The sequence below is a fragment of the Bombyx mori genome, chromosome 21 (assembly GCF_030269925.1).
Source record: "Bombyx mori chromosome 21, ASM3026992v2".
NCBI lineage: Eukaryota > Metazoa > Arthropoda > Insecta > Lepidoptera > Bombycidae > Bombyx > Bombyx mori.
Genome location: NC_085127.1, coordinates 5,875,624 through 5,903,574, shown reverse-complemented (window position 1 = coordinate 5,903,574; position 27,951 = coordinate 5,875,624). Strand labels below are relative to the sequence as shown.

The 27,951-nt window shown below is 36.2% G+C and overlaps 1 protein-coding gene across 33 annotated transcripts in view; it reads right to left on the bottom strand.

Moving 5' to 3' along the window:
- LOC692448 (furin-like convetase) overlaps positions 1-26,064 on the bottom strand; it is a 200,992-nt gene extending 174,928 nt beyond the window's left edge. For 2 of the 33 annotated variants that reach the window (XM_021350185.3, XM_062674567.1), the window contains exons 1-2: positions 25,918-26,064; positions 23,441-23,768 (exon numbers count right to left, since the gene is read on the bottom strand). In XM_021350185.3, coding sequence (XP_021205860.1) covers positions 23,441-23,602 — 162 coding nt within the window. In that variant the 5' untranslated portion in view covers positions 23,603-23,768; positions 25,918-26,064. Of the gene's footprint in view, positions 1-23,440; positions 24,040-25,807 lie in introns of those variants that run through there. The other 31 variants (XM_062674562.1, XM_062674582.1, XM_062674561.1 and 28 more) reach the window with 28 other exon arrangements.
- Positions 26,065-27,951: the final 1,887 nt, after the last annotated feature.

Below are 27,951 nucleotides of genomic sequence, written 5' to 3'. Positions count from 1 at the left end.
ACCAGCCGAACGATCGGCTAGCTGCCTGGACCATGACTCCAGCACGGACCGCCGAGATTGGGCCCTCCGCGCTCTGACCACACTGGGGCTGGGACGCGCCACGCCCCGGGCACGAAGGTTAGCCCGCCACTGATAGTCAGCGGCGAGCGCCTCCGCCTCCAGGACCCAAGGCGGCGTCCCAGCCAGCACACACGCCGCCTCGAAAGAGATGGTGCGATAAACACGGATGATCCTGACCGCGATGGTGCGTTGCGGCCGTTGCAGCAACTTTGCTACTCCCCACGGCCAGTGACTGGCCCCACGCGGGCGCCTCGTATAAGGCCATTGACCGCACCACCCCCGTATAGAGACGGCGCGTCACCTGGTCAGGCCCCCCGATATTGGGAAGAAGCCAGCTTAACGCGCCGGCCACCCCCAACAAATGAGGGACCAGGTTCTGAAAGTGAACACGGAAGGTCCAACGACTGTCCAGAATGAGGCCGAGGTACTTCAACTGCACCCCCGACCCGATACGGACGCCCCCAACCGCGATATGGGCATCGACAGGTGGCACTCTCCGGGGCTTGTGGAACCACATGGCCTCGGATTTACTGAGTGTCACGTCGAGGCCCAATCTCCTGAATTTGCCGACGACATGCGCCACCCCAACGGTGGCAAGACGAGCAAACTCAGCAAACCCCCTCCGGGACACGACCAGCGTATCGTCTGCGTAACAGATTACGCTTAGGCCCGGGAGGAGGGCACCTCTCAGTACCCAGTCATACCCGATATTCCACAAAAGGGAGCCGAGCACCGACCCCTGTGGAACATCTGGGAGCCTGTGCACGATCCCACCGTGTCCAGTACACGTGACCGATCTGTCCTCCAAGTAGGAAGCCACCAGTCGGCGAAGGTAGGGGGGCACTCCGTGTCTAACCAGGGGAATTTTTAAAAATAAAAGAACACGTATTGCGGCATAACTATAATAGTTAGACATGTTCTGTCGCGACACTTTTTGTAAATAATAATGTTTTCTACAAAGTCGTAGTACATTATTTTATTCTATCATCAATAGTTTTCGTAGGTACGCGACGTAAAGAATATTTTAGGAATTTTTTTTTACACCTTGGGTTAAATTATTGGAGTTTTAGTAAGGATACCTAATTTTTTTCAAAAAAGATTATAGCCTATGTCACTCGGCAATAGTGAAGCTTCCAAACAGTGAAAGAATTTTTCAAATCGGCTTAGTAGTTTCGGAGCCTATTGAATACAAACAAACAAACAAATCTTTCCTCTTTATAATATTAGTATAGATATTAATTATTACAAATAATAAAAACGCTGACTTAGGCGGCGGTTTTTATTTGAACCAGTTCTAAATTATAAACTAAAATTCTATGAAAAATTACCCATAAATATAATACGAAATGATATTAATTTATTTTTCGTAGTTTCCTTCCTTCTTGCGTCGATAATCCTCAGTGCTGAGGGTCGTGGCCTCCTATAATAACTTTCTCCTGCATCATCTTGCGCCATTCCTGTCTGTCCTCGGCTGTGTGGATAGCAACGTGGACTGAGATATTGAGAGTGGAGCGTATTTGGTCCGACCAGCGCATTGGATTTCTGCCTCTGTGCCTTCTCCCGCATACCTTGCCTGTTACCAGCAGCTTTTCTAGATTGTCACCTCTCTTTCTGGCGATATGTCCAAAGATCTCGAAACTTCTCCGCGCGCATGTAGTGCTGAGGCGCATTGGAATCTTGAGCTCGGTAAGAATGGATTCGTTGGTTCTGTGTTCTGTCCAACGAATCCCGAGCATTTTCCTCCAGCACCACATCTCAAACGCGTCGATGCGTTGGGGATCGGCTTTCTTGAGGGTCCAAGTCTCTGCACCGTAGAGAAAAATGAAAAAGACGAGGGAGGTGACGAGCTGCTTTTTGGTATTCCTCGAGATGTTTCTGTCTGCCCAAACACGGTCCATTTGGGACATAGCTCTCTTTGCCATACTGATTCGCCTTCTGAGGTCCTTTTCGGAGGATCCATTACTAGCTGTGACGGAGCCCAGATAAATGAAATCCTTTACGACTTCCAGGTTTAGCTTATTCATAGTTTAATAAGTTATTATTGTTAGTAGTATTATTTACTAGTCGAAATATATTTTTTTAATTATCTGATGATAAGAATCTTATATTAATGAGAAAGATATTCAACAAAAATAGTTTCGTTCTAATAAATTAGCATAGTAATAGTACAGTGAACTAGCAATTTATTTTGGTGATTCTGAATTTAAACAAACATATTGATGAGAACAATTCATTTTTACTTTGCAAATTCGTAAATACACGCTCTGTAGCAATGTACGGACATATAATAATATGAAGAAACAATAATAGCATCTACAAATACATAATTATGTACTACGTGGTACTACATTTACTAAAATTAATACAACATTTATTAATTAAATTAATGAAATTGTGGTTTTAAGGTTTTAGGGGTGTATAAAAAATGGGGGGCGCTGAAAAGTAATTGATTTTCAAAGGGGGCGGTAAAAGAAATAAGTTTGATAATCACTGCTCTAAAGCCTGAATTCATAATCAATTTTAGATCGATTATCATCAATAATGGCTTGTCAAGAATATGTATCTCCGATTTTTCAATATTATTTTTTATAATTATAATACAAATACTTCAAAATAAAGGGGAATAGTTACTGAATAGAATGTACATAAATGTATACATGTTAATATTGTTTTAAATCCAACTGAATATTCTTTATCGCAAAACGACACTTTGACTGGGACCGGAACTTTATTTATATATTTATGTTTTCGGATTTTCTGCAAGTCACAAAAGTGAAGTCACAAAAGTGAAAGTGTATATTTATATTTTATTGCATAGACGATTGAAGCCTATGTTTAGTTTTCTTTCCTATTTAATAAGGATAGGAATAGCCTAAGGGAGTTTCCACATACGCTCCGTCGGGATGTTTAGTTAATACGCCTTTTTGCGTGTTTGAATTTCATCACACAATGTTATTTCTTCGTCGCGGAAGTTATTCCCGAATATTTGTTAAGTAGGTATTAAGTATTCCAGATTTGAGCCCACTGAGTTTCTCGCCGGATGTTCTCAGTGGGACGTGTTTCCGATTCAGTGGTAGATTCTGCGAAGCACTGCTCTTGCTAGGGCCAGTGTTAGCAACGCCTCCTGGTTTGGGACCCGAGAGCTCACCTACACATTAGGATTACGCTGACATAGCCTCTTAAGGCTATCAGTTTAGGTAGGAAAAAACAGAAATGAACACCAAAATCGTCGCATCGCTCGATAGGAGTAGCTACACCAGGCGTCTTATCGTTTAGGCAACGGCGACTTACATTTTTTTAGGATTACTTTTCATTGGAGTTATTAACGAAATTCTACTAGAAATTATTCGTAAATAATCATTGATAATCCTACTTACTAAAAACGTTTCAACCAACCAATGAATAACATATACGAGTAGTGCCCGATGTCGCTCTGAAATTGTTGGCGCAGTGCTAAATCAATGTAAATTTATTAACGTCGCGGATTTTTTTTCTTCCATTTTTATGCATTCCTGTATTTAAATTCAAATTTAAATAAATGATAATAAGACAATCAATTTACAGAGAATTTAGTATTTTTTGTAGGTAGTGAAAAATTTATTTACCCACTAAGGAAACAAATATATATTTCAACTGTCAGAATCCTATTTACGTACGTATGTAATCTATATGACGGCGTCAGAGATGACTGAGCGGTAGTTTCCGTCATCATTGGAATTCGGTTGAACGTGGGTTGAACTTAGTTTATTGCAATAATAGTCAATAAAACCTTTTGAATAATCGTTATTGAAACTCTCAACACATAATTTTCACAATGACAGGGCAAACCGACAGTTTCGTTTCAACTGACCGACTGACAGACTGACTGGCACTAACTGAGACTGAATGACATACTAACAGACTGACTGACTAAGACGGAATGCGACGACTCTGTCCACGTACCGCCATTTTATACGCTGGCGTTACCGCGACTACCCTACATTTTTGTGATATTTATCAGAACAACATTTTATCATTTAAAATAATAATCAAAACAATGTCTTAATATTACTAAAGTCGTTATCCATGACATATATATTAATACGTTAAGCAAAAACTTTGGACCCCTTTTTACGAAAATTGCGCGGACGGAGGAGTATGAAATTTTCTACACTTATAGAGAATATAGAGGAGTGCAAACTGCTAATATTTTTTCTTTATTACGCATTAAAATTACATTAAATCAATACAAAAAACATTACACACACTACCATCTATTTAACACACACACGCATATATTATACTCTTTTGTTTATCGTATAAAGTTTATGGTCAAATTGAGAAAAGATTAATATTCTTTGTCTTCAATATAATTTGTCCATTGTGTAGCCTTGCGAAATCTGTGATTATAGAAGATTTCGTCTACCGTGCGACCACTAGTATTACTAATTTCGTCAATTTAATTCCAGTTTTGTACTAGAAATTCATACCTTATCAAGAATTACTCTTGTATTTCAAAGGTTTTATTTTATAAGTCTATATCTAATTCTAATGTTTAGAAACCTTGGATGATGATCCTATTCTACGGAGATCCCATTGAAACCAAGCCATATTATTTCCAATATCTAATGAACTGTGAACGATACCGCAATTTTCTACGTATACATACCATACTCATTATTGGACACGGGAAGTTTATTTAAAACATTTTTTTTTGTTGCTCAGTAAGGTATCTAGTAATGAAGTCAATGAAACATTTGACGTTTATTTTCACTTTAAACTCCACACACGTTAATGCAGTGGAGTGTAATTGTGAAATTCTTGTACCACAAAAAAGATTCATAATATTACAAAGCATAGTGTAGCCGTCACGAGCATCGTGGTGCGTAATGTTATAATTCAGTACGTACCACTGCAGCACTGGTTATATTCTGAGTTGTCGTGCACACGCGACAAATCGGACACGTGTCTTCAACGCAAGGTTAGAAATATCTATATATTAATACGTAAAGCAAAAACTTTGTATCCCTTTTCACGAAAATTGCGCGGACGGAGGAGTATGAAATTTTCAACACTTATAGAGAATATAGAGAAGAAGTGCACAATGCTAATATTTTTTTAAAATAATGCATAAAAGATACATTAATTCAATAAAGAAAACATTACACACACTACATACCATGTATTTGACGCACACACGCATGCATACTATTTATTGTCAAACTTTTGTTCTTGACGTCTGTTGTCAAATTGAGAATAGATTACTTAAATATTTTTTGTCTTTGTTAATATTTTTTATAGTGGAGTCTTGGCGAAATTTGTGATTATAGAAGTATAAAATACAATCATAATAGTGTACAAACTTACAATTCCAATTAATTATAGTCGAATTTCGACTACTGCGGGACCTCTAGTACATATAATTCGGTATAATAACTTTTTTTCTGATCATGCATGTACTTCCTAATGTTTAGTTCGTACTGCGCAGTTTTTTGCATACAAAGCATTGTAGTGTAGTGTACCATTAAAATTAAAATCGGTCATTGCCGCTTGTCGTCTGCCGACCACTCAGATCTCTTTGAATTTCATTTAAGAAATGTTGCAACCATAAGCGGTAGTAGAACATTCTAGAACCGGGTGAAATTGTACATTGTCTAACTAACTCTTGACAAGAACTGTATATTGAGAAGTTTCTACAGACGGTAGATCATCTCAAATAAATGAGCAGAGAAACAAAACAAAATCCCACCATGGGCACATGGGACATGATTTCTATGTCTGTTTTATAGTACAACGACGGCGCCAAACTTACAACCGAAACATATCACTGTTTCACAGCAGAAATGGGCAGTGTGGTATTTTACCTACTTTCATGGACTCAAAATAACTTCATTTCGTTCTATAGATATATATGTTTATCTTCTAGGCTTTGTTAAACGATTCATCTGTTTGTGACAAAACTTGGTGCCAAGTGCATCAACTTTTTCGGTACTTCAAAGATTTTTTTCTGTCAGACATCCATCTATACTAAGCCAACATCTGTACTATCAACGTACAGCAATTCAAGCGCAAATAGTTTCAATAAATCTGTTTTTCATACGATTATTTATACTTATATCAAATCGTAACCAACAGATGTTTCAATAGTATAAAATCATTTTGAAATAACGAATATTAATAATCGACGTCAAATTTTTGTATTCTCAATCACTATACGAAAGCACGGTGCTACAAGTTGATACTTTTACAACCCACTAATTTGAAACAAAATTACAAAATCTAGCCTAAAATATCAAGCATTCTGAACTAATAACATCATACAACCGTTCTAAAGAACAAAGTTTTCCTATCGCTCACACGGAAAGAAGTCAACGAATTTCTTACCCAAAATTGAAACGTCTTTGATAAATCTGTCCTCTTTCACAATTCGCTTCGTGGATTATTCCCGCTTTAAAGTTAAAGCCTGAACAAACATTTCATCCAGCTTCCGGGGCTGCAAGTGCATTCATATCTAAAGCGAACATCCCTTGTTATATCTCTTTTGTCAGACAGAGAACATCTTCGTACTCCCTTATATAAACTGTCTAAGCTACGTAATTGAATTTCAAATTGAAAATCACTTTGCAGCCATTGTGTTAATTCAATTTCAATGTATTTCTATTTAAAATGCTTTCAATTAAATAATGACAGAGATTTGGATTAAAAAACACAAAACTGACATTCATATATACGAGCAATTCGGTGTCTGTATGTATTCACTATATCCGTATTGTGAAGATCTACAAAAAAAACAAGAATTTGGTAGAAAATAATCATCTTCAAATACAAAATTTTTGACTTTGTTTGTGTATATGTTGGCCTGCTTGTGGCGGGTAGCCATCATACAACACAAGATATTTGAAAGATTCCTGTATCTCGCGTACGACATTTTCAAGGTAAGCTTGCTTATATACAAGTTCCGAAGAACAACATTGGGACCTGTTCAGAACGGTCTATCGAGCAATATCACCCGCTCTGTGGAAGATGTTCCCTCGGTAGTTAACTTCCGAAAATATAAAAATAAATTATGTCCAAAAGCGATAATCTACTTAAGCGGTCTATATTATTTAAGTGTGCGAAATTAGCGATGCTATGAGACTGCCGGAAGTTGGCTTAAACGCATTATACTGTAGATCAGATATTGAAAATAGTAAACAAGCATGGTCATGGGTAGCATGGACCGCATGGTACAGACTACCACCAAGTGCTTCTCTTACTAGATCTGACCATCCGGCTGGTGTTCTGCCCACGGCGCGCTTGCCCTCTATGCCACTGATGACCGAACACTGTGGAGGAACGTCACATGTGGTCGCGATGGTAATCAAATACGTACTCAAGGAATAAATAACATCGTGTAATAAAAATAAAACCCGCAAAATTATAATTTTGCGTAATTACTAGTGGTAGGTCCTCTTGTGAGACCGCGCGGGTAGGTACCGCCACCCTGCCTATTTCTGCCGTGAAGCAGTAATGCGTTTCGGTTTGAAGGGTAGGGCAGCCATTGTAACTATACTTGAGACCTTAGAACTTATATCTCAAGGTGGGTGGCGCATTTACGTTCTATGGGCTCCAGTAACCACTTAACACTAGGTGGGCTATGAGCTCGTCCACCCATCTAAGCAATAAAAAAAGCGATCCACAGCAGTGAGGGAACGATATAGAAGAAGAAACAGGCAGACATTATCAACCCGCTCGACTTTCTATCGCGCCCTACCATTAAAGAGTACAAGACGATCTCCCACTTTTAAAACTGTATCAGATTTCAAACACCCCGCACGGTCGCTTTAACGTTATTTAATGTAGGCATTTATCATTCGCGCACGCTATCGCGTTTCAAATGATAATCAAAATACTATGCTTCAATCAAGGACTTAACAAGGTCACTTCACCGTATGTTTGGCAATATGAGTCACAGTGCGATTAACGTTTCAAATCCGTGTTCTAGCAATAAAAAGTTTGGCTGCATATTACGATATACAGTAAACTACAGACTGTGGAGAAAACACTTCTAGTGACGAAAAGAACAATAAATTTCTGAGCGGTAATATCTCGCATTAGTGATACATATAACGCAATTCCTTACGGCAATTAACATAGATTTTTAACATATCAGTCAGTTGTAAAAGTTTGTTGCGGTAGTATCTTCATTCCACCGACGATCCGTATTTCATTGAGACGTGGATCGGACGGTAATCAAGAAATTAATTCCACGGGAACACAGACCGCCCTTTGTAGCAGCCGACTTTTAATATAGCAGTTTAATTAAATATTCAATCAGAAAATGTTTACGTGTTCATTAGCTATCGTGTTTACGTAACGAATTCTCGTTCTTTTATTTTTAATTTTTCACACTTTTATATCTTTGCTATGAGTCTCTATAAAAGATATAAAAGACATCCACGATAAGCTACCAATTGGTCGAGATATTTTTTCCATTACAAAAATCTTCATTAACATGTGAATGTTGTATTTGTTTAATTTCATTATTAGTATAATAACGATAAATACTTAAGATACGCTTGAGGTCTCCAAAGTTCTTTCGCCATATTTTCTCCAAACTTTTTCTTTAAAATTCCAGTAGAAACGAAATATAAGTGCAATCCATACTGTTCGCTTCTACTATAAGAGAATAGAAACGTTTTCTCGCTAGGAAGGGTGGCAAGTAACTACAAAGGAGGGCAAGTGAGCCGGTTTTACGGCGTTGAAGAAAAACTGCTAACATTCCGGCAAGCCAGTGAGATTTCTTTCGAATTATTGATAACTCTTACCTTGGAGGTGCATCGTAGACAATCTTCATGTTATAATGCACTAATTTTATTTGAATATCCATTATACATTAAATGTGCTAACAATATTAAAAACAATGACACACGAGATCCTTAGATTTTAAAGCAGATAAAAAATAAAAATAATACAGATGAAGAAAAAATAAATGAAAGATACTGTAGTTTTATAATTAAGAACAAATCCAACTCAAGGATTCAAATGGTATAAGTATAGTCCCAGAGACAAGACAAAAGGAACCAAAAGGATCGACGCCGGTAAGCTAAAACAAATAAAAAAACTAAGGCAGATTGTTTCGAACGGACTTATTATTATGTTGGCGACCTACCGCCGGCGCACCGGGCAGCCAACATTCGAAAAATTAATCCACTTTAAAAGCAACTTTTTTGTATTCAATATTCATAATAAACTAGCCGTTAAGTATGGAATGCAATAATCGTATCCTGCATCGGTTAATCTTTATGAAAATGTTTTGTAAGCTTATTATATCATTTGTTGAACTAAGCTGATATTTATGTTTGTTTTGGTATAGTGAAGAATTTTACGGATGTCCATTACCATAATATTGTTTGGAATTTGAAGAAACTTATTACGGAAACAATTTATTTTTTTGCTTTGTAATATAATACTCGCTACAGTATCGTTTGTGACCATGACCTAACCTCGAAACACACCAAACTAGAATTCTGGGACCACGAAAGCTTTCGTAAAACTAATGAATTATTTATAAACGAAAAAATTCCAAAACAAAACGTGTTCAAATAATATTTTCACTATAGTTTCTATTTTTATCAATACTTCACAGTGATTAATCTTGGAGAATGTTCTTCTAAGCAAAGAAGTCTAACAAGTGATTTGGACTATTTTGAACATAACTCTTCTCAATCATTACCGTTGGACCATAATAGTATTATTAGACATCCGTCGAAGGTAATAATTTGTTCCCTGTTGCGTTAACCTTCATTAGGACAAAGGCAGGTACAAGTTTTTTCAACTCGCTCCCTTGTTCCACGACCGTAACAAGGATTCAACTATTTTATTTTATCTATGACTAATTTTATTTGGGGATATTTTATTTACTCGTATTTATCAATGTATTAACCAATGATGTCTACAATAAAAAAAGTCCTCAATTCAGATGAGTCAAAGAATTCATAGGATCAGAATATCTTGATGAGTTTTATTAATTAATCAGTCGGACTATTGACAATATTAAAAGTTAAGCTTATACGATTTCTACACTCATTCCCTTCAGCTTACTGCTATGATTCCCCATCTATTTCCGAAATTCTTACCATTTTTATTGTTTAAGACGGAATGACGTCACCTGCCTTGAGACTTTAGTTATGTGTATCATTACGCATTGTTATTACTTGGCCGCATAAATAGACAGGTCGAAGGTACCTATCCGTGCGGGCACACAAAACCCCAATATGCAGTATTTGTGTTTCCATTAAAAATCAAATTGCTATAATCAATTGAGTCACCGTAGTTTTTTAAAGAATAACTTGCGTGTATTAAAAAAAAATCATGAGTGATTCGATAATATTATGTGGGGTGTAAATCTCGTTTTTATGTTAAGTATTTGACCTGCAAATACTCTAAGCGAACATGAAAAAGCTTTATTGAAGCCCTTTGATTCTGTGAGATTGTGATGCGAGGCCTCCATTTTGGGACCGAATCCTACGACCCGACTGGGAGCTCGTTTGCATATAAGACAGATCTAGTATCGGGACTAAACCTAAATAAATGGTTTTCACATGTAAAAGGAAACAATTTCAAATGTCGTAGAAATAGCGTGCAGGAAAATTAACCTTGTTGTTTGAAAAAAAAATGTTCTGACATTTTACCTTTTTTGTATTTTTTTGTATAGGCATTAACATGGATATGGACATAACATAGAATACACTTAATGTTATTAATTTAAGTGTTGCTCGATTTATCAATAACAATTACATCTATCTATATATATAAAAATGAATTGCTGTTCGTTAGTCTCGCTAAAGCTCGAGAACGGCTGGACCGATTTGGCTAATTTTGGTTTTGAATTATTTGTGGAAGTCCAGAGAAAGTTTAAACGGTAGATAAATATGAAAATGCTCGGAAATTAATAAAAATAACAATTTTGTTTTTCCTTTAATGTGGCCCCCGTCGGACTGATTCCTTTTGTTTGTTTTAAGTTTATTTTATACAAAAGTTTAGGTCTTTTATTTATCGATTGAGGCACTACGAAGTCTGCCGGGTCAGCTAGTCATAAATAAATAGATGGTGTAAGAACTTGGATTCCGATTTCTCTACTCGCAAAGTCGAAGGCAATCAATGCTGGAATAGATACAGCATAGATGTTTAAGGTGACATACCACCGAATATATAAATGTTTATAAATCCTTTACCAACGAATTAACGATTAAATTTCGTTATCATTGTGCACACTGTTTGTAATTAATATTTTGAAAATTAAATTGTTCTTAAAGTTACTACGCGATATATGAAATTTACAAATTGTTTTCGTTACTACAACACAAAAATTAGCCGTCACAATTGTTCTGTTGAAGTCAATGGAAAAGAAAGATGAAAGAAATGCGGACGTGATGATATTATAAAAGAGAATGGCTACACAACAGACGAATGAAACAGAAGATAACAACAATAATGAAGCTTAATGAATGAATCCAAATAATACAAATGCATTGTTTGCTAGTTTGATATTGTGTAATGCAACGCATACGGGTCGAATATAATTGGCAAGTTTTTCATAAAGAGAATATGAGCTAAGCCATTGGGTTTCAATTATTTTATTAATTGTAGGTTAAACTAAATCAGCTTAATAAAATCATGAATGCTAATTTTTTGGTCAGTGTATATAAATTTGACTCAACTAAAATGCAAATTTTTCATAGATTGATTGAAATTCAGTTTTTTAAACAGGGGACGATCACCGTTTTCCGTAATTTATAATAAATATCGTGGAATAAACTTCAAATCATTCAATCCCGTTTTTGGAGTATAGCCGTCGAAGCACGGTGGTTCGTGAGGAACGTGGATCTCCGAAGTAACACGGAGCTAGATTCCATCAGTAAGTATCTTCAGTCGGCATCAGTGCGGCATTTCGAGAAAGCGGCAAGACACGAAAACCTTCTTGTCCTGGCCGCCGGTAAGTACATTCCCGCTCCTACTGACCGAATGGTAAACATTCGACGTGGCTCTAAACACGTCATTTCGGATCCTTCCAATCCACTAACGGTGCTTATAGGTACTCCAAGCACCGGTCATCGTTGTCGTCAAACCCGTCGCTTCCGACGAAGGGTTCCGCGAGTAAATTAACCCACAGACACAGCCCAATGAGTTTTTGCCAGACCTTCTCAGTGGGTCGCGCTTCCGATCCGGTGGTAGATTCTGGGAAGCACTGCTCTTGCTAGGGCTATTGTTAGCAACGTCGTCAGGTTTGAGCCCCGTAAGCTCACCTACTCGTTCGGTTATGCTGGCATAGCCCTCTAAGGCTACCAGCATAGGTGTAAAAAAAATTTTAATGAAAAAAAAAATTATGCTTAGTGGAATTAGCCAAGTTTATAAAGTATATTGCTATCGACTTCAAAAACACCGTTATATCAGTGTTAATTGATATTTTTTTACTATTTATAATTCGTTCCGCATACAAATTTACGGCCTGGACAGACTTGGAATATACAATAAGTGCCACTTATCCGACTTCGGATGAGATACGGACTTTTGTACACATTCTACTTTAAGCTTCCGAGTTATGGCCACAATAAACTGAAACGAGAAATTTGTTTCGTACATAAACCGTAAACAACTCAGTATTACTTAAGTTACTTGCTAATACAAGAATAATTGAATAATAAATAAAGAAGGAAGTCGTTGTAATTTATATTACATGCTTTAGTAACTAAATAATATATAAACATGAGTCATGAGTTGATATTGTATTAGTGTTTTTGTATGTCGAGAATCCGCAATTACTTGGCGATTGGCGGCCGCAACCCACGCTTGATATAGATGATTTTCCCATTAAGTCAAAACTCTTTATGTCAAAATTATGTCAAAACTCAGCACTAGCTCGACTGTAGAATGATGAATGAATGATGAATGAATGATTTATTTTATTTCAGACAACAACAAGTCCATATGTGTACACAGTATCATTGAAACATACATAAAATTAACAACACCAATCAAATAAAAAAGATACATTTATTAAAAATAATTATCAGTTGAATACACTTCAAAGTGTTCAAAGATTCCATTCAACTGATACTTACTTCAAACTAACCATTATTATTATTATTATTTAGTCCGCGAGTGAACCATGGTACAATGGTTCAAGTACAGACAGTCATAGCATTTCCCATATGTCCTGTATAATATAAACATTATTCATTAACTTCCGATAAGTAAGCACGCATACCAATATCTACTTTATACAACATTGTCTTTATTCTTCTTCTTTTCTTATTTATCCCACATTATGTGGGGTCGTGGTAGCCTGTCCCTTTATCATGCTGCATAGAATTTAGCATGAGTTGACCGGCCACCTGCCTCAAGTGGACCCTCCTTGAGTTACGAGTATATCTCCAATAGCATATCCATTACAACGTGCCATGGCGAGTGACTTTTCTGTTCCTTCTTCTGGTATTATTATGGTATTGTATCTGGTATTATTATCTGATATTATTACGGCATTATATCTGGTATTGTTATCTGGTATTATTATTACTATACATTAGTAGAATTCGATCACGTCTCTGTGACTATTGCTAAGTGTTTAAAAACATCAATTTTTTGAGACTACTCGTACTACTACTAACTACTGTACCAAATTTCATCTCAATCGGATAAATGGTTTAGGAACGCATAGAGGATAAATATTTAAAGAAATATAATACCTATTTAAATTTTCCTAAACCTAAGATGATAGGATGATTGATGATATCAAAGAGAGCACTGGCCTGGTGTCTGGCAAAAGGAAGAGAGATCGCCCCAGAACAACTTGACGTTGCTCGGTGGAGCAGGAGCTAGGTGTCTTGGGTATGACGTGGGAGGAGCTAGATAGAACAGACTGACCATGACCGATGTAAATGAAAGGATTTGATTCAAGCCCTACACCCCAGCAGAGGATAATAGGAAATAATCATGATGATGAAGATGATAGGCCTCTTTGAACATTTTTCACATTTCAAAACAGTGCAGGTGTGTCAATACAATCAGTCATTTCCTTCTATTTTAACGTATTCATATAATTTCCAAAATTCCGTCCTTAGTAGGTGCTTTGAGCATTAATTACCGAGATGTCAAGTTTGTAGTCCCAGCAGCTTACGCTCTGTACAGTTAATCAGTCAGGACAAATAATTATATGTGTACAAAATAAAGTGTTATGACTTATTCCGTTGTGTCATGGATGAATCTAAATCGATTACACCAACCTACGTAATATTTATAGCTGATTACTTTGAAAATCCAACTTATCATTTGATTCACTTGACGAAAATAACATGTTTTAGCCAGATAAACATTAGGAGATACACAAGTATAAGTATTTTCTTATTGGATGCTTTTAAGCGGAATATATTTAACAAAAACGATGTTAAAGATCATGATACAGAAATGGAAACGTACGATCGAAAGAAGCCAGTAATTACTTTTCTAGTGGATGGAGTTAATCGGCTTAATAGAGGCCGAGCTAAGAACTCAGTAGTGTTTGTGGCTGAAGATAAAGACGTGGACACAAAAGCAGATGCCCCTTCGGCTTGTGTCTACAGCCCCTTTACTTTAAGACTCCGGGGTGAACGTTTAAGCTGACGACGATTGCCCCTCACAAAAGGCGGCCGTCGTGCCACCGCCTTCGCTTCTTCCGAATGGATTCTAAAGAAAACGAATCTCATTTCGTATCGGGGACTCATTGTTTGAAATTCTTTCACAATTGCTTTTTAAATTTGACAATTTTCTTCGGCTGATTAAAGATTCTCAGCTCTTTTGTAGTTTAGTCCGTATTCATTAGTTCTCTCCATAAAATTTAAGATTTTCGGTATTACTTATATAGAGGCAAAATTACATATCTAGGTCAAATCAGTGCGATCATTCTACTTACGCGCTTTTATTAAAGATAATAAGGATAAAAGGGATCTATAAATCATACCAATAGTCCTATTTCGATTTTCGTGACAGGAAAACTTCAAGTTTCGTGTTCGATTATCGTTAATAATTATTCATAACGTAATCGCCTTGCTATCCGCTCCGTTATTTTAATTTATTAGAGTGCACGACTACGCTGTCATTCACATCCTAACTACCCAAAAAGTATTCAAAATTCACTGTGAACAAGTCCCACAATGAAGTCACTGACACAGTTCCGTGGCTCGTACTGGTCGTGTACACCCTGCTCGTAGCTTTTATTTAAAAAACATTTTGATTGATGTGACGTTAAAATACAACACACGCCTTTGTATGTTCTTCTAACTATATATGTATATAAATTAAAGTCAAAGTTTGTGTATATGTTTTCCTATATGCATTCCTAAATAAATTTATAAATGTGATGAATCTTGGTACAGTTGTTGTTGGAACACCAGGAAAATATTTAGTCATAGTACCATTGAAGCGCGATTGATGGCGAGCGATTAGCGATTTCGAGAAATCAATGTTCTTCATACAATTAGAGAAGAGTGACGGAAGTGCACTTGTCTATACTAATATTATAAAGAGGAAAGATTTGTTTGTTTGTTTGTATTGAATAGGTTCCGAAACTACTGAACCGATTTTAAAAAATCTTTCTCTATTTGAAAGCTACACTATTCCCGAGTGGCATAGGCATCTTTTTTGAAAAAAATGAGGGATCCTTACTGAAACTCCAATAATGTAACCCAAAGTGTAAAAAAATTACCTAAAATATTATTTACATCGCGTGCCCTGCGAAAACTATTTATGATAGAATAAAATAATGTACTACGACTTTGTAGAACACATTATTATTTACAAACAGTGTCGCGACAGCATATTTCCGACTATTATAGTTATGCCGCAATAAGTGTTCTTTTATGTAAAAAAATAAAACAACGTCAAATATCGTTGAAATTTTTGTTAAAGACCCGAGCGGAGCTGGAGCGTGCCGCTTGTTTTGAATAAATCACAACAAATATTACCTTAATACAATTTAACGGTCTAAAATACAAAAGAAAAATACCTACCCTCATTATTGTAATGTGGCCGTTAAAGTGCGATTCCGGTCGAACTCAGTATCTCTTTTGAAGAGATTTTGCAGTAGAGGTATTAAGTATTATCTTATATGTGAATATTTCCGATACACATTAATAAATAACTTTATGTTTTGGGTTCCTTAAGTGTTCAAGTTTATCTTTAGATATTCTTAACGAATAGAAGCATTTTTTTAATGAAGCCAATATATAATATCTCATCCGTTTATCTGTGTTATTCTAAAGAAATAATCCAATCCAAGAACGAAATTCAAACGGGCACGCAACAAAATATCTTCAAATAGGGTCAACCACCTTTACGGCAGACGTTCACGGGCTGCTCATATCTTGACTTTTGCTTCAATTCATTATATAAACGAGTTTCAATAGTTAACGTTTTCGAGACTTTTAACAACTATTAATTCCCCATACAACTTGAATGTAATGTGACGTAAAGCAATTCTGTTGTATATTTTATAATGTATGACTTAATATTTAGCGCCACTACATTGGGAGTTGGGCGCCAAAGTACCTTGGCAAGCTGCCTACGATTTTGATGAGTGCTCGTCCTGTGACCTCTGTGACGAGCGGAAGCGATCGTAATAAAAAATAAAGCAGGACAATCTTGTCACAAACGTGCGTCATTTTGTCCAGTCATTTTCGTATTTTGGCGACCAAGTTACTTTTTTATTGCTTAGATGGGTGGACGAGCTTACAGCCCACCTGGTGTTAAGTGGTTACTGGAGCCCATAGACATCTACAACGTAAATGCGCCACCCACCTCGAGATAAGTTCTAAGGTCTCAAGTATAGTTACAACGGCTGCCCTACCCTTCAAACCGAAATGCATTACTGCTTCACGGCAGAAACAGGCAGGGTGGTGGTACCTACCCGTGCGGACTCACAAGAGGTCCTACCACCAGTAAAACTTACTTTAAACTTACTTACTTTAATCTAACTTCGATGCTTTTTCTGGATTTATGACCGTTATTTTTATCAAAATTACTTCATTATCAGTATCATCAATATGTCAAGATGGAAATTCTCTTCTTCGTTCTTGAGTCGTTTGTTTAATGTCGTATTATTGTTGGTACCGTAATTTATTCTGCTAATAATTCTGTTTCGGATAGTCGTAGCACTAATACAATTAAAGCTTCTCTTGTGGTTGAAACGATCATCGGCACTGACGTATTGTCGAATTTCGAATTGACCATTAAATCATCTTTTCGCATGAAAAGTGTAATATTTCCAAAAATATTCGCTATTGAGTTAATATGCGGAATCATTTGGTATTATTTGGTATCACCAGTATTTTTCTAATAAATACTGTCAAAAGAGCGTAGTTTAGTATTCTTTTTTTTTTCCCTATGTTTTGACTACTATTAACAAAATTAATACATAATTTTATCTTACTTTAAAAGACAGATAATATAACTGGTAAAAAATAAAAAAATAAACGTTGCAAAGATGATTAATATTAAAAATATGACATGTTAAACCTTTAAAACACTCTCCTGTAAAATTAGTAAGTTTTGAGATTATACAGTTTTAATGCGAGAAGACGAAATGTGATGAATTTCTCCGCCAAAAAAGTTGTCAAATTGAAGCAAAAACCATTTGATACAAACAATCAATTGTGCCACAAACATCATAATGATCTAGAAGGTTCATTATCGGTCACCAGTAGTTAACAGATACATATAACAGAACAAGGTTATTGTGCCGATAAGAATATCAAGCAGTACTGCTGCAGCTTAAACAAACACGTGATGATGAAATAACTCACGTTCATAACAAGACTTATATTATATTATAGATAATTATATTAACTTATTAAAACAGTTTGAATGCAGAACATTCATGTCTGGCGATACACAACTTAAGCAGTTGTTTAAATATTGCAACTAGTGTTGTACTCGCAAAACTTAGATTTTCCTCATGAATTTTATTACAGAAGTCACGGTATGGCATTATACATAGTAGACATACATCAGGGACATAGAGACAAACATTTATGATATCAAATTGTAAGATTTTAACTGGTTCTAAAGTATAAAATATGTATGCGACCTATTTCGGATAATACTCGTATATAATTAAAAACAATAAAACGTGTGCCGTCGGGAGATTCCTTCATTGGAACAAGGATGCTTATTATCAACACATTTACTCCTTTATTTACGGTGGAATACTTATTAAATTAAATAATAATTTGAAATAATGTTATTTATATAAAAAAATAGAATTTATTTAAGTTATAAAATTAACGTTGCATAATGCTGGAATATCCTTTCCTATATAATAGAAAGAGAGAGAGAGCCTCATTAAGAGAGCACGACAAAATTTTCGTTACGTGACGATTTATATCAGTCAAACCACTAATAAGACGCGTTACGGAAATTCCTTTATAAAACTACATTTGAATCCGTATAAACGTATTTTTAAAATTACTAGTGGCCCCGCAGTAGTCGAGATTCGAGTATAATTAATTGAAATTATAAGTTTATACATTATTACTTATGGTTCTATTGTCAAACACTATTATATTTCGATAATATAATCACAGTATTCGCCAAAACTGCACTATAGATCAATAATATTAATGACAAACAATATTAATCTTTTTTCAATTCGACCACAGACTTTAAACAATAACAAAAGTTTCCCAATTGACAGTAAACAAAGAGCATATTTTTATGTATGTGTTGTGTCAAATATATGGTAGTGTGCGTGATGTTTTCTTTATTGATTTAATGTATCTTTTATGCATTATTTAAAAAAAATTAGCATTGTGCACTTCTTCTCTATATTCTCTATAAGTTTGAAAAATTTCATACTCCTCCGTCCGCGCAATTTTCGTAAAAAGGGATACAAAGTTTTTGCTTCACGTATTAATATATTTTTAAAATTATTAAATCCGACTCTTATATTTCTGATGTCGTGATTTAAATCCCCAAAGTGTTAGTGTATACTTTTTAGATGACGAACTCAAGTATATGTTATTAGTTATATGTGTGCGCGCTTGATCACTCGAGCAAGGCAAGCTACTACGTACAAGGACCTTCACGTAATTCCTCCTATAATCAAGTTTGAAGGGAATGTTTGTGTCATATTTACTGGCGAATGTGTATGACGTGGCTTGGGTCTGGCCACGACATTTTGTTATCGAGTTTATATTGAATGACAGCTTTTGTACATGGGCCTCTATAGCATCAAAGCGCCTATTCTCCGCCCTCCTGTTCGGTGCTCACGTTGTATTTCTATCATAATAGTCTCACGGCCGTATCCAGAAACCTTTTGCCTCTATCGCGAGCACTAGACAATTGAAGTAAACGCGTATAATACGCGAAAATGTTATCTATAAGAGTTTGTATATGAAGCAAGAGCGATTTATTTATTTTTATTTATTTATTTATACTTTATGCACAAAACAAAACTTGTACACAGGCGGACTTAATGCCATGGGCATTCTCTTCCAGTCGACCATAGGGTGGTGCAGAGATCATGCATGGTAGGTACATTAAAAAAAGAACTAGAGGTCCCGCAGTAGTCGAAATTCGACTATAATTAATTGAAATTGAAAGTTTGTACACTATTATGATTGTATTTTATACTTCTTTCTATAATCACAAATTTCGCCAAGACTACACTAAAAAAAATATTAACAAAGACAAACAATATTTAATCTCAATTTGACAACAGACGTCAAGAACAAAAGTTTGACAATAAATAGTATGCATGCGTGTGTGCGTCAAATAGATGGTATGTTGTGTGTGTAATGTTTTATTTATTGATTTAATGTATCTTTTATGCTTTATATTAAAAAAATATTAGCATTGTGCACTTCTTCTCTATATTCTCTATAAGTGTGGAAAATTTCATACTCCTCCGTCCGCGCAATTTTCGTAAAAAGGGATACAAAGTTTTTGCTTCACGTATTAATATATAGATAACAAACAACAACAACAAAACAAAAAAAGAACAAAATCAAAACAAAAATCTTCCTTAAAATAACATCTCAGTATTATAGAATACACATAATGTTAAATATAGGTACTTATATAGATTACATATGACTTTGTATGCATAAATAAACATACTACAATGTAATATACGTATGTATAAAATAGTAAGATACATACATACACATAATTACACACAATATAATATACATGTAAAGTACTAATATATATTGTAATAATATATGTATTTTCATGTGTATTACATGAAAATACACAATTTAGTATTATAGTTAAGAATGGCTAAAAGTAAAAAAAAAAAAAAAAAAAATTAAAAATAAAATAAATTAGTTTGGAGATGATTCTTCCAGTTTTTTGTGGATGTATTCGCGAACTTTGAGTTTAAAAGTAAAGCGATTGCTGGTCATCCTGATTTCTTTGGGAAGCGAATTCCATAATATTATGGACTGTACAAAGAAAGAAGAATGTAAAAAATCTGAGCGATGGATAGGACATTGTAAGAGACGATTATGTGAAGAACGTAGACTTTTCTCATGGCTTGCGTTCAAGTATCTAAAATGTGATTTTCAGTAAGAGGGTGAGGAGGCAGAGTCCAAATGAGAAAACAAGGTAGTCAGCGCTCTCTCCTCTCTACGCTGACGGATCTATATATTTGAGAAATATGTCGAATTCATAAAATATTCATTCATTAACCAGTTCGTTACAAAAACGAATCCTGCGTATGTTTTAAAACCGTTTTCATCTCTATATTGAGACGTTATAACGGAGAAATTTCATCGGCCTAAAATTAGAAAGGCTGGCTGAAACGGACAAGATCCCGTTGTCACTTAAAATAAATAACCGCTCACTTAAATTTCCTGTTTATTTTCGTTCCCCCACTTCGCATGGTGACATTATGAGCGCTTCCAAATGTTAATTCGTTCGGTTCGAAGACATTTAAAGGTATATTTTTTTTTTTATAAATTAAACCTACAACATTTATAATGTGGGATTAATAAGGTTTTAGTGTTTTTGTTGTTTAATTAGTAGGAACAGTCGTGATTTTGTGCTGGCGAAATATGCTTCAACATATTTCGGACAAATATATTATGTATGATTTTTTTCTTTTTTCTTGAGACGGTCCTGATGTGCGACTTAAATTGTGATTGGGATTACCTTAAAATATTATTATTCTAAGACAAGTCTATGTAAAAGAAAGACTCTTCACTATCTTCACTTTTTTCTTCATATTGCCCGTTAAGACATACAAAACTCGAAAACTAATTCAAAGATCCACGAAAGAATGCAGAGAGGTTGTCTCAATTAGATGGTTCGACTAAATTCGCTTAACTCAAAAAACCAAGCTACATTAAGTATGCCCTCCAAAGGACCAACACTGATGGAGGAGTATCATAGACGAGAAATTAATTGATCTCACATCGGTGGAACCACGACCTTCGGTAATGAGGAAGACGAGGCGAGGAAGAGCAGTACTGATACTGCTGAATGAATGTTGAATACATAAAAGGCATGCGATTAATTATTTACACGTTGTCTGTGTTTATTTTCACATTGGAAGCGCATGAGTTGTGTAAATATGTAAACGATGCTATTCAATGGAATGCGGTCGTCAAAATGGTTGGTCTTGCACAGTTTACAAGAGTTTTCTAGAAATAACGCACTAATTTTATCACAGTACAATACAAGCAACACGATTCACTTGTAAAACGATCTCGATATCTTGAATATGGCAATTGTTAAACTAAATCTTAATAAAACATTTTTTATGGCTTAGATGGGTGGACGAGCTCACAGCCCACCTGGTGTTAAGTGGTTACTGGAGCCTATGGGCAACGTAAATGCGCCACCCACCTTGAAATATAAGTTCTGAGATCTCAGTATACATATGTATAATTATTCTGTCCGCGTGTACATATGTTAGTGAACTAATTTTTTTTTGTGTGCGTTCCAGTGATTTCGAGAATGGTATAGATTCACAATGAAATGTAATAACTTTTTTATTAATTCATCATCATTCATGTTAGTCTAAATGAAATTTTCGCTGTATTTTTTTTATTATAACTTTTTCTTGAGCCGTTTCATTAGAGCAGGATAAGATTAATTTGAATTACAAATTCGAAAACACCGCTGTGAATTTTAAGGCCATTCTACCTTGTTTTACTTTCTTTTGAGGTCAACCTTAAGCGGTCAATGTCAAAAATTGATCATTGATTCATTTTGTGGAACTCCTAATTGTTTTGTACAATGGCGGAAAGCAGTCACGAATACGTAACGAACCATTCAAGGTTACCTATTGACCTGGCAATAGCTAAGCTATCATTATTATAAATGACCGGTCTAGTCAACGAAATTTACATCTATTCATTTGCGACGTTAATTAGAAAAAGGAAATTGTATTCAGACACTCGTGTTGGATGCTCGATATTATTATTCATGAAAATATGTACTTTGTTCTTTGATGTCGAAGCTTTTGATACAAGGCTATAAGATGTTCGGTAAAGTCTGATCTATTGATTTCCAAAACCAAATCGGATGTCAAGGTGAGCCTTGAGTCGCGACAGAAACGAACGTTCAGTTTTGATAATCAATTTGTAGACAACTTCTTTTTGTCCCTACCTATTCACTGGTTGCCTAAGGGCATCGAGATTCGTAATATCTTGATGCCTAAGGGGATATTTCAGATACGCGCGGACGGGTAGGTGAACTCACGGTCTCAACCTGAGAGGATTTGCTAACACTAGCCCTAGCAAGAGCAGTGCTTCACACAATCTACCGCCAGATCGGAATTGCGATCCATTGAGAAGATGCGGCGAGAAACTCAGTGAGCTAATATAAACCTCCTTAGTGGCATATGTGACTTACATCTCAAATAACATTATTCTTTAATAAATATATATTATCCGATACAGTATTATCAGTAGTCGTCGTGGCCTAAAAGATAAGACGTCCGTTGCATTTGTATCTATCGATGCAACGGTGTTCGAATCCCGCTGACAAGTACCAACTTTTCTAATGAAATACTTACATAACAAATGCTCACAATTTACTACCACAATGAAGGAATAACATCGTGTAATAAAAATCAAACCCCCAAAATAATAATTTGCGTAATTACTGTTGGTAGGACGTCTTGTGAGTCCGCACGGATAGGTACCACCACCCTGCCTATTTCTGCCGTGAAGCAGTAATGCGTTTCGGTTTGAAGGTTGGGGCAGCCGTTGTATTATACTTTAGAACTTATATCTCAAGGTATGATGTGTTCCCTGTTGGACGGATTCCTTTTGTTTGTTTTAAGTTTATTTTATACAAAAATTTAGGTCTTTTATTTATCGATTGAGGCACTACGAAGTCTGCCGGGTCAGCTAGTATGCAATAAAAAAAATCTCCTTACCTTTCCAAGATTGACGAAGCCGTGGTCCCTGGCGACGGCATCGGCAACTTCTCTTCCTTCCGGTATATGGACGGCCCATGTTGGCGTGTAATGCCCTAGTGTTGTTTCAATGTGCGACAGAACCGACACCAGGATCGAGAGTACGAGAACACCGCGCGCCATCGCACGGTCACACTCACCAGCTAGTACTTATCAACATTGCACATACACAAAACAGTTTAGGTCGACTTCGGTCCTAAAAAGTCTGATAGTATATTTAAAAAAAAAAACACTCCGACTGTAACTATTTAGATCTCTTCTATTTCATGTCAATCTTTGATATGTATGCCTAAAGTTTAAATAAATTGTTTGCTTGGTTATTGTAATAACTGACTGACAGGGCGGTCCAGCAGTTAGCACTCCTGAGTCTTTTGCCGAGGCTTCGATTCCCAAATCGGACAAACATTTGTCTGATTAACAGATTTATTTTCTCCCTGTCTGGGTATTTATTATCTATATATGTGTCTATTTTAACGTATATAAGTATGAATATCAGGCCCTGACACCCACAACACAAGGGATCCTAATTTGGAGTCGGATGACCGTGAGGGACTTGTTCCCTGTTTTAATTATTAATATTGTTGGCTTGTCTCTGTCCCTACCATTGCCGACGTCCACAAGCGACGGTTACCACTTACCATCAGGTGGGCGTATGCACGTCTGCCTATAAAGGCAATAAAAAAATTATTATTATCAATATTAAAAAAAAAAAAAACATTCGAACCGAATGTGTCCAAATTAAGGAAAATGGACCGTGCGAAAAGTCCTAATTAAATTTTTGCACTACATATTTCCTGATTCGGCTTTTCGAGCGTAGCACTTCGAGTTAATTAATGTTAAATATTCAACAAAAAAGTTATAACAATTATTTCTTATTAAGTCTCGCGTTTAATTTAGATTTGGAATTGCAAAGGGTATTTTTAGTAAATGTTATCAGAAAAACATTGCATTATAAATTTGCTTTCTTAATAATGCCGTTTAATTAATATTGCGACATTGTCCAACTACGTCTTCTAACATGGAATAATTTACTGAATTGTCACCGGGGATTCGAATTTCTCTCCAATTTCGAATTCAATGGGTGCGGTTTTTGTGTAACGACTAACAATAAAACGTTCGTTCGAAATAAATTACCAATCAGACGGAAATAGGTTTTCAGTGAATTAAAACTTGAAGAAACGAACCTTGCCAGCACTTTCGTAATAACTGGGTCAAGTATATAATATAAGAATGACAAAGCTACAGATCCCGACAGGGCTATCTTTGTATCGCTCTTTATTATCGAATCACAAGGAAATCATTAATCACTGCGTTCTATCAACGTACTTCAACCTACTTTCCTGATAGTAATGCTCACTGACCTTTTCTTTGTAAACAATAAATCATAGAAAAATTATGTTTTAAATCAGTTTATGATCGTAATTACTGCGTTTTTTTTTTTAATTATTAAACTGATTATAAGGAAATACTTGAATATTTATCTCACCATCTTTTATTGAACATACTTAATTTGTGGAAATATGGTTTTTCTTTTATAATATACATCTTATAATTTGTCCAAACCAGATAAAAAAAATAGGTAAAAGAAACGGTTTATTCTTCAAATATTTACTGATAACCCCGTTGGGTGAGAGATATAAATACAATCAGTAGTGTCACGAACAACTTGAACGTTTTGTTCGAATGTGATAATTGTCGGAACTCTTGACTTGTTAAGTTTTGGCAAGCTTGGCAAATGGTATTTAACCGATTTTAAAACCATTGATAATAAAGTGAATGCTTTAAAATCGAGTACAAATAAAAAAAAAAGTGAAAATGTTGTCGAAATTAATCAAGAGATAACGGTTCTTTTTGTTGTTAAGAGTGACGGCACGCGTTCTTAACTCATTTCCATAACATTGTCCTAAGCATGTTTTTAATATTTACAAATACGACTGCAAATATTTATAAAAAAAATCATAATAAAGTAGGACAGTCAACGCGTGTGGATGCTAGACTGCAATGTCGGCTATTTACAGTTAACATCCACAATTAATCAAGCAAACGCATACCATACGAGTTTGTAATTTACATAGCAAAACTATTGAGTTCTTAAGTAAATATGGAATTTTGAAAGTAACGTTGGTAAACATTAAAACGCGAAGTTTATCTTATCTGTCTCCATCGGGCACGTTAGCTATCGTCGTGACAAATCCGTGCAATTTTATGTGCAGCCCACGTCGAAAAGCGGATGCTTCATCAATGGAATCCGATGGGAAGGACCAAGATTCCGTGGCACTTAGACAATAGCTGGCGGTGAGAGTCGGCGCCGCTGTGACGAGCGTTCACCTCTCGCATCTCGCCGGCTAGTTATCACTATTTATTAAATTATTTGTCGTGTTTACGTTATCAGAGAGAACCACAACGCGGCACTGTGATGTTTTGCAGTAAACACTCACCGCGAGGAACACAGTACGACTGTCAAATGGCGCGTGAATAACACGATCTCGCGATGTGAAACGCGAGCTACACGTCCGCGCACGTGAAGCTGACTGGTTCGTTGCCACTACTTTGCTCTCGGTCGCACGTCGCGATTGGAGCGGGAGACGAAAACGATGTTGCCAAATTTTAATTTCGAAGAATTCTGGAATGTTGCGGCTTTAGTGATGATTGATCTTTTGATTTAGATTAATTCTTAGAAAGTCAACTTGAAAAAGAAATCTGGTAACAGAATTTAGTAGTTTTAATTTTGCAAAAAGTGGAAAGCCACAGAATGTCAAAGAATGTAATAATTTTATTTCAGTGCAGGATAAGTTCACACCGTCCTCGATAGTAGGCGGGACCCATAGACATCACAGTGTGGAATGTGGAATAATCAACTGGAAATACAAAATCAAAGATAAGTTATTCCAATTTCATTGAATTGCCTTTTTGTGATCTCAATACACAAGCATACAAGCATCATATCTCGTCTTATCGGAATGCATTATCTGGTACGATGAGTGGATATCGTATGTTCTTTTAACGTCTAATCTGGTGTCCTTCGGTATCTACAAGTAAACAATTATTATTGTATAAAGCACTGTTTACTGTAACTATTATTGGCATCATAATTGACATGACAGTTCATGATACTATATTCTGTATGCACAAATGTCACGTGGTGCGCTGCAATTTCGCGTCATATCTAAATATTTGCCTATGGTGTATTTATTCCAGCATTAATCGCCTTTGACTTTGCGAGTAGAGAAATCGGAATCCAAGCACCACCTACTTATTTCTGATTAAGTTCTTTGCATGATTCAAAACAAGTCTGCTTCCTCTCTGGTAGCATGAACGTGGTTCAGTCTTTTAGTAAGGTTTCCACCGTGTTTTTGGAGTTTACTCCTTAAGAATCGATTTACATATATAGGCCCGGGGTATGAAAATTATGGGGACCAAAATCGTACTAGAGAGTATAGCATGTCACACGAAATGCGTTATGCGCCTGATTGGCTCCTGATTGCGTGATGCGTGCGCGCGCCAATCAGGAGCCAACGCGCGGCCGCGTTATCGCAGGTGACGCCGGGCTGCTGCGCCGGCAGTCCGCCACAAAGCCTCGTACTGATCGCGCGTTTCTCTCATTATTGTATTTTCATATATTTGTTAGTCGTTTGTTTTGTGTCTCGTTAATTTGTTAATAATCTGTAGTGTATCGTGTTGTCGTAATATAGAACTATTTCTCGTATTGTTTCGTTTAATTTACCGACATCGTTTTGCTTGTGGCCGGACGCCGTTCGGGTTCGATTCCTGAACGTATCAACTGTTAGTGGGTTGATACCCGAATATAACCCGCTACAAATCATTTATTAATAAAGCTTATTAAATATAAACAATTCCTTCTATCAGTGAATGGACAACTTATATATTAATTGTAAAAGTGAATTATATAGACTTACTTAATTACCGCATCCACGTGTTCCGCAACTCCCGGATCATTCTCACTAGAATACGTAACTTCCATATTTTACTGTATTCAACTGACACAAATTTATATTTATATCCAGTAAACTCCAGTCGTGCGTCGGAGCGGACACACACACTTTTTTATTTATTTAGTTTATTTAACTTTATGCACAGAGGTAAAGTGACTGACTTTTATTTTGCGTAACCCTAACGTTTGTAGGTGAGCTCACGGGGCTCAAACCTGATGACGTTGCTAACACGAACCCTAGCAAGAGCCGTGCTTCGCAGAATCTACCACCGGATCGGAAACGCGACCCACTGAGAAGATCCGGCGAGAAACTCAGTGGGCTGTGTCTGAGAGTTAACTTACTCGTCGAGCCCTTCGTCGCAAGCGACGGGTTCGACGAGAACGGTCACCGGTGCTTGAAGTACCTAAAAGCATCGTTAGTGGATCGGGAGGATCCGAGATGACGTGTTCTGGGCGACGTCGATTGCTTTCCATTCTGTCCGCAGGATCGGGAATGTAGTTACCGGCGGCCACGATGAGA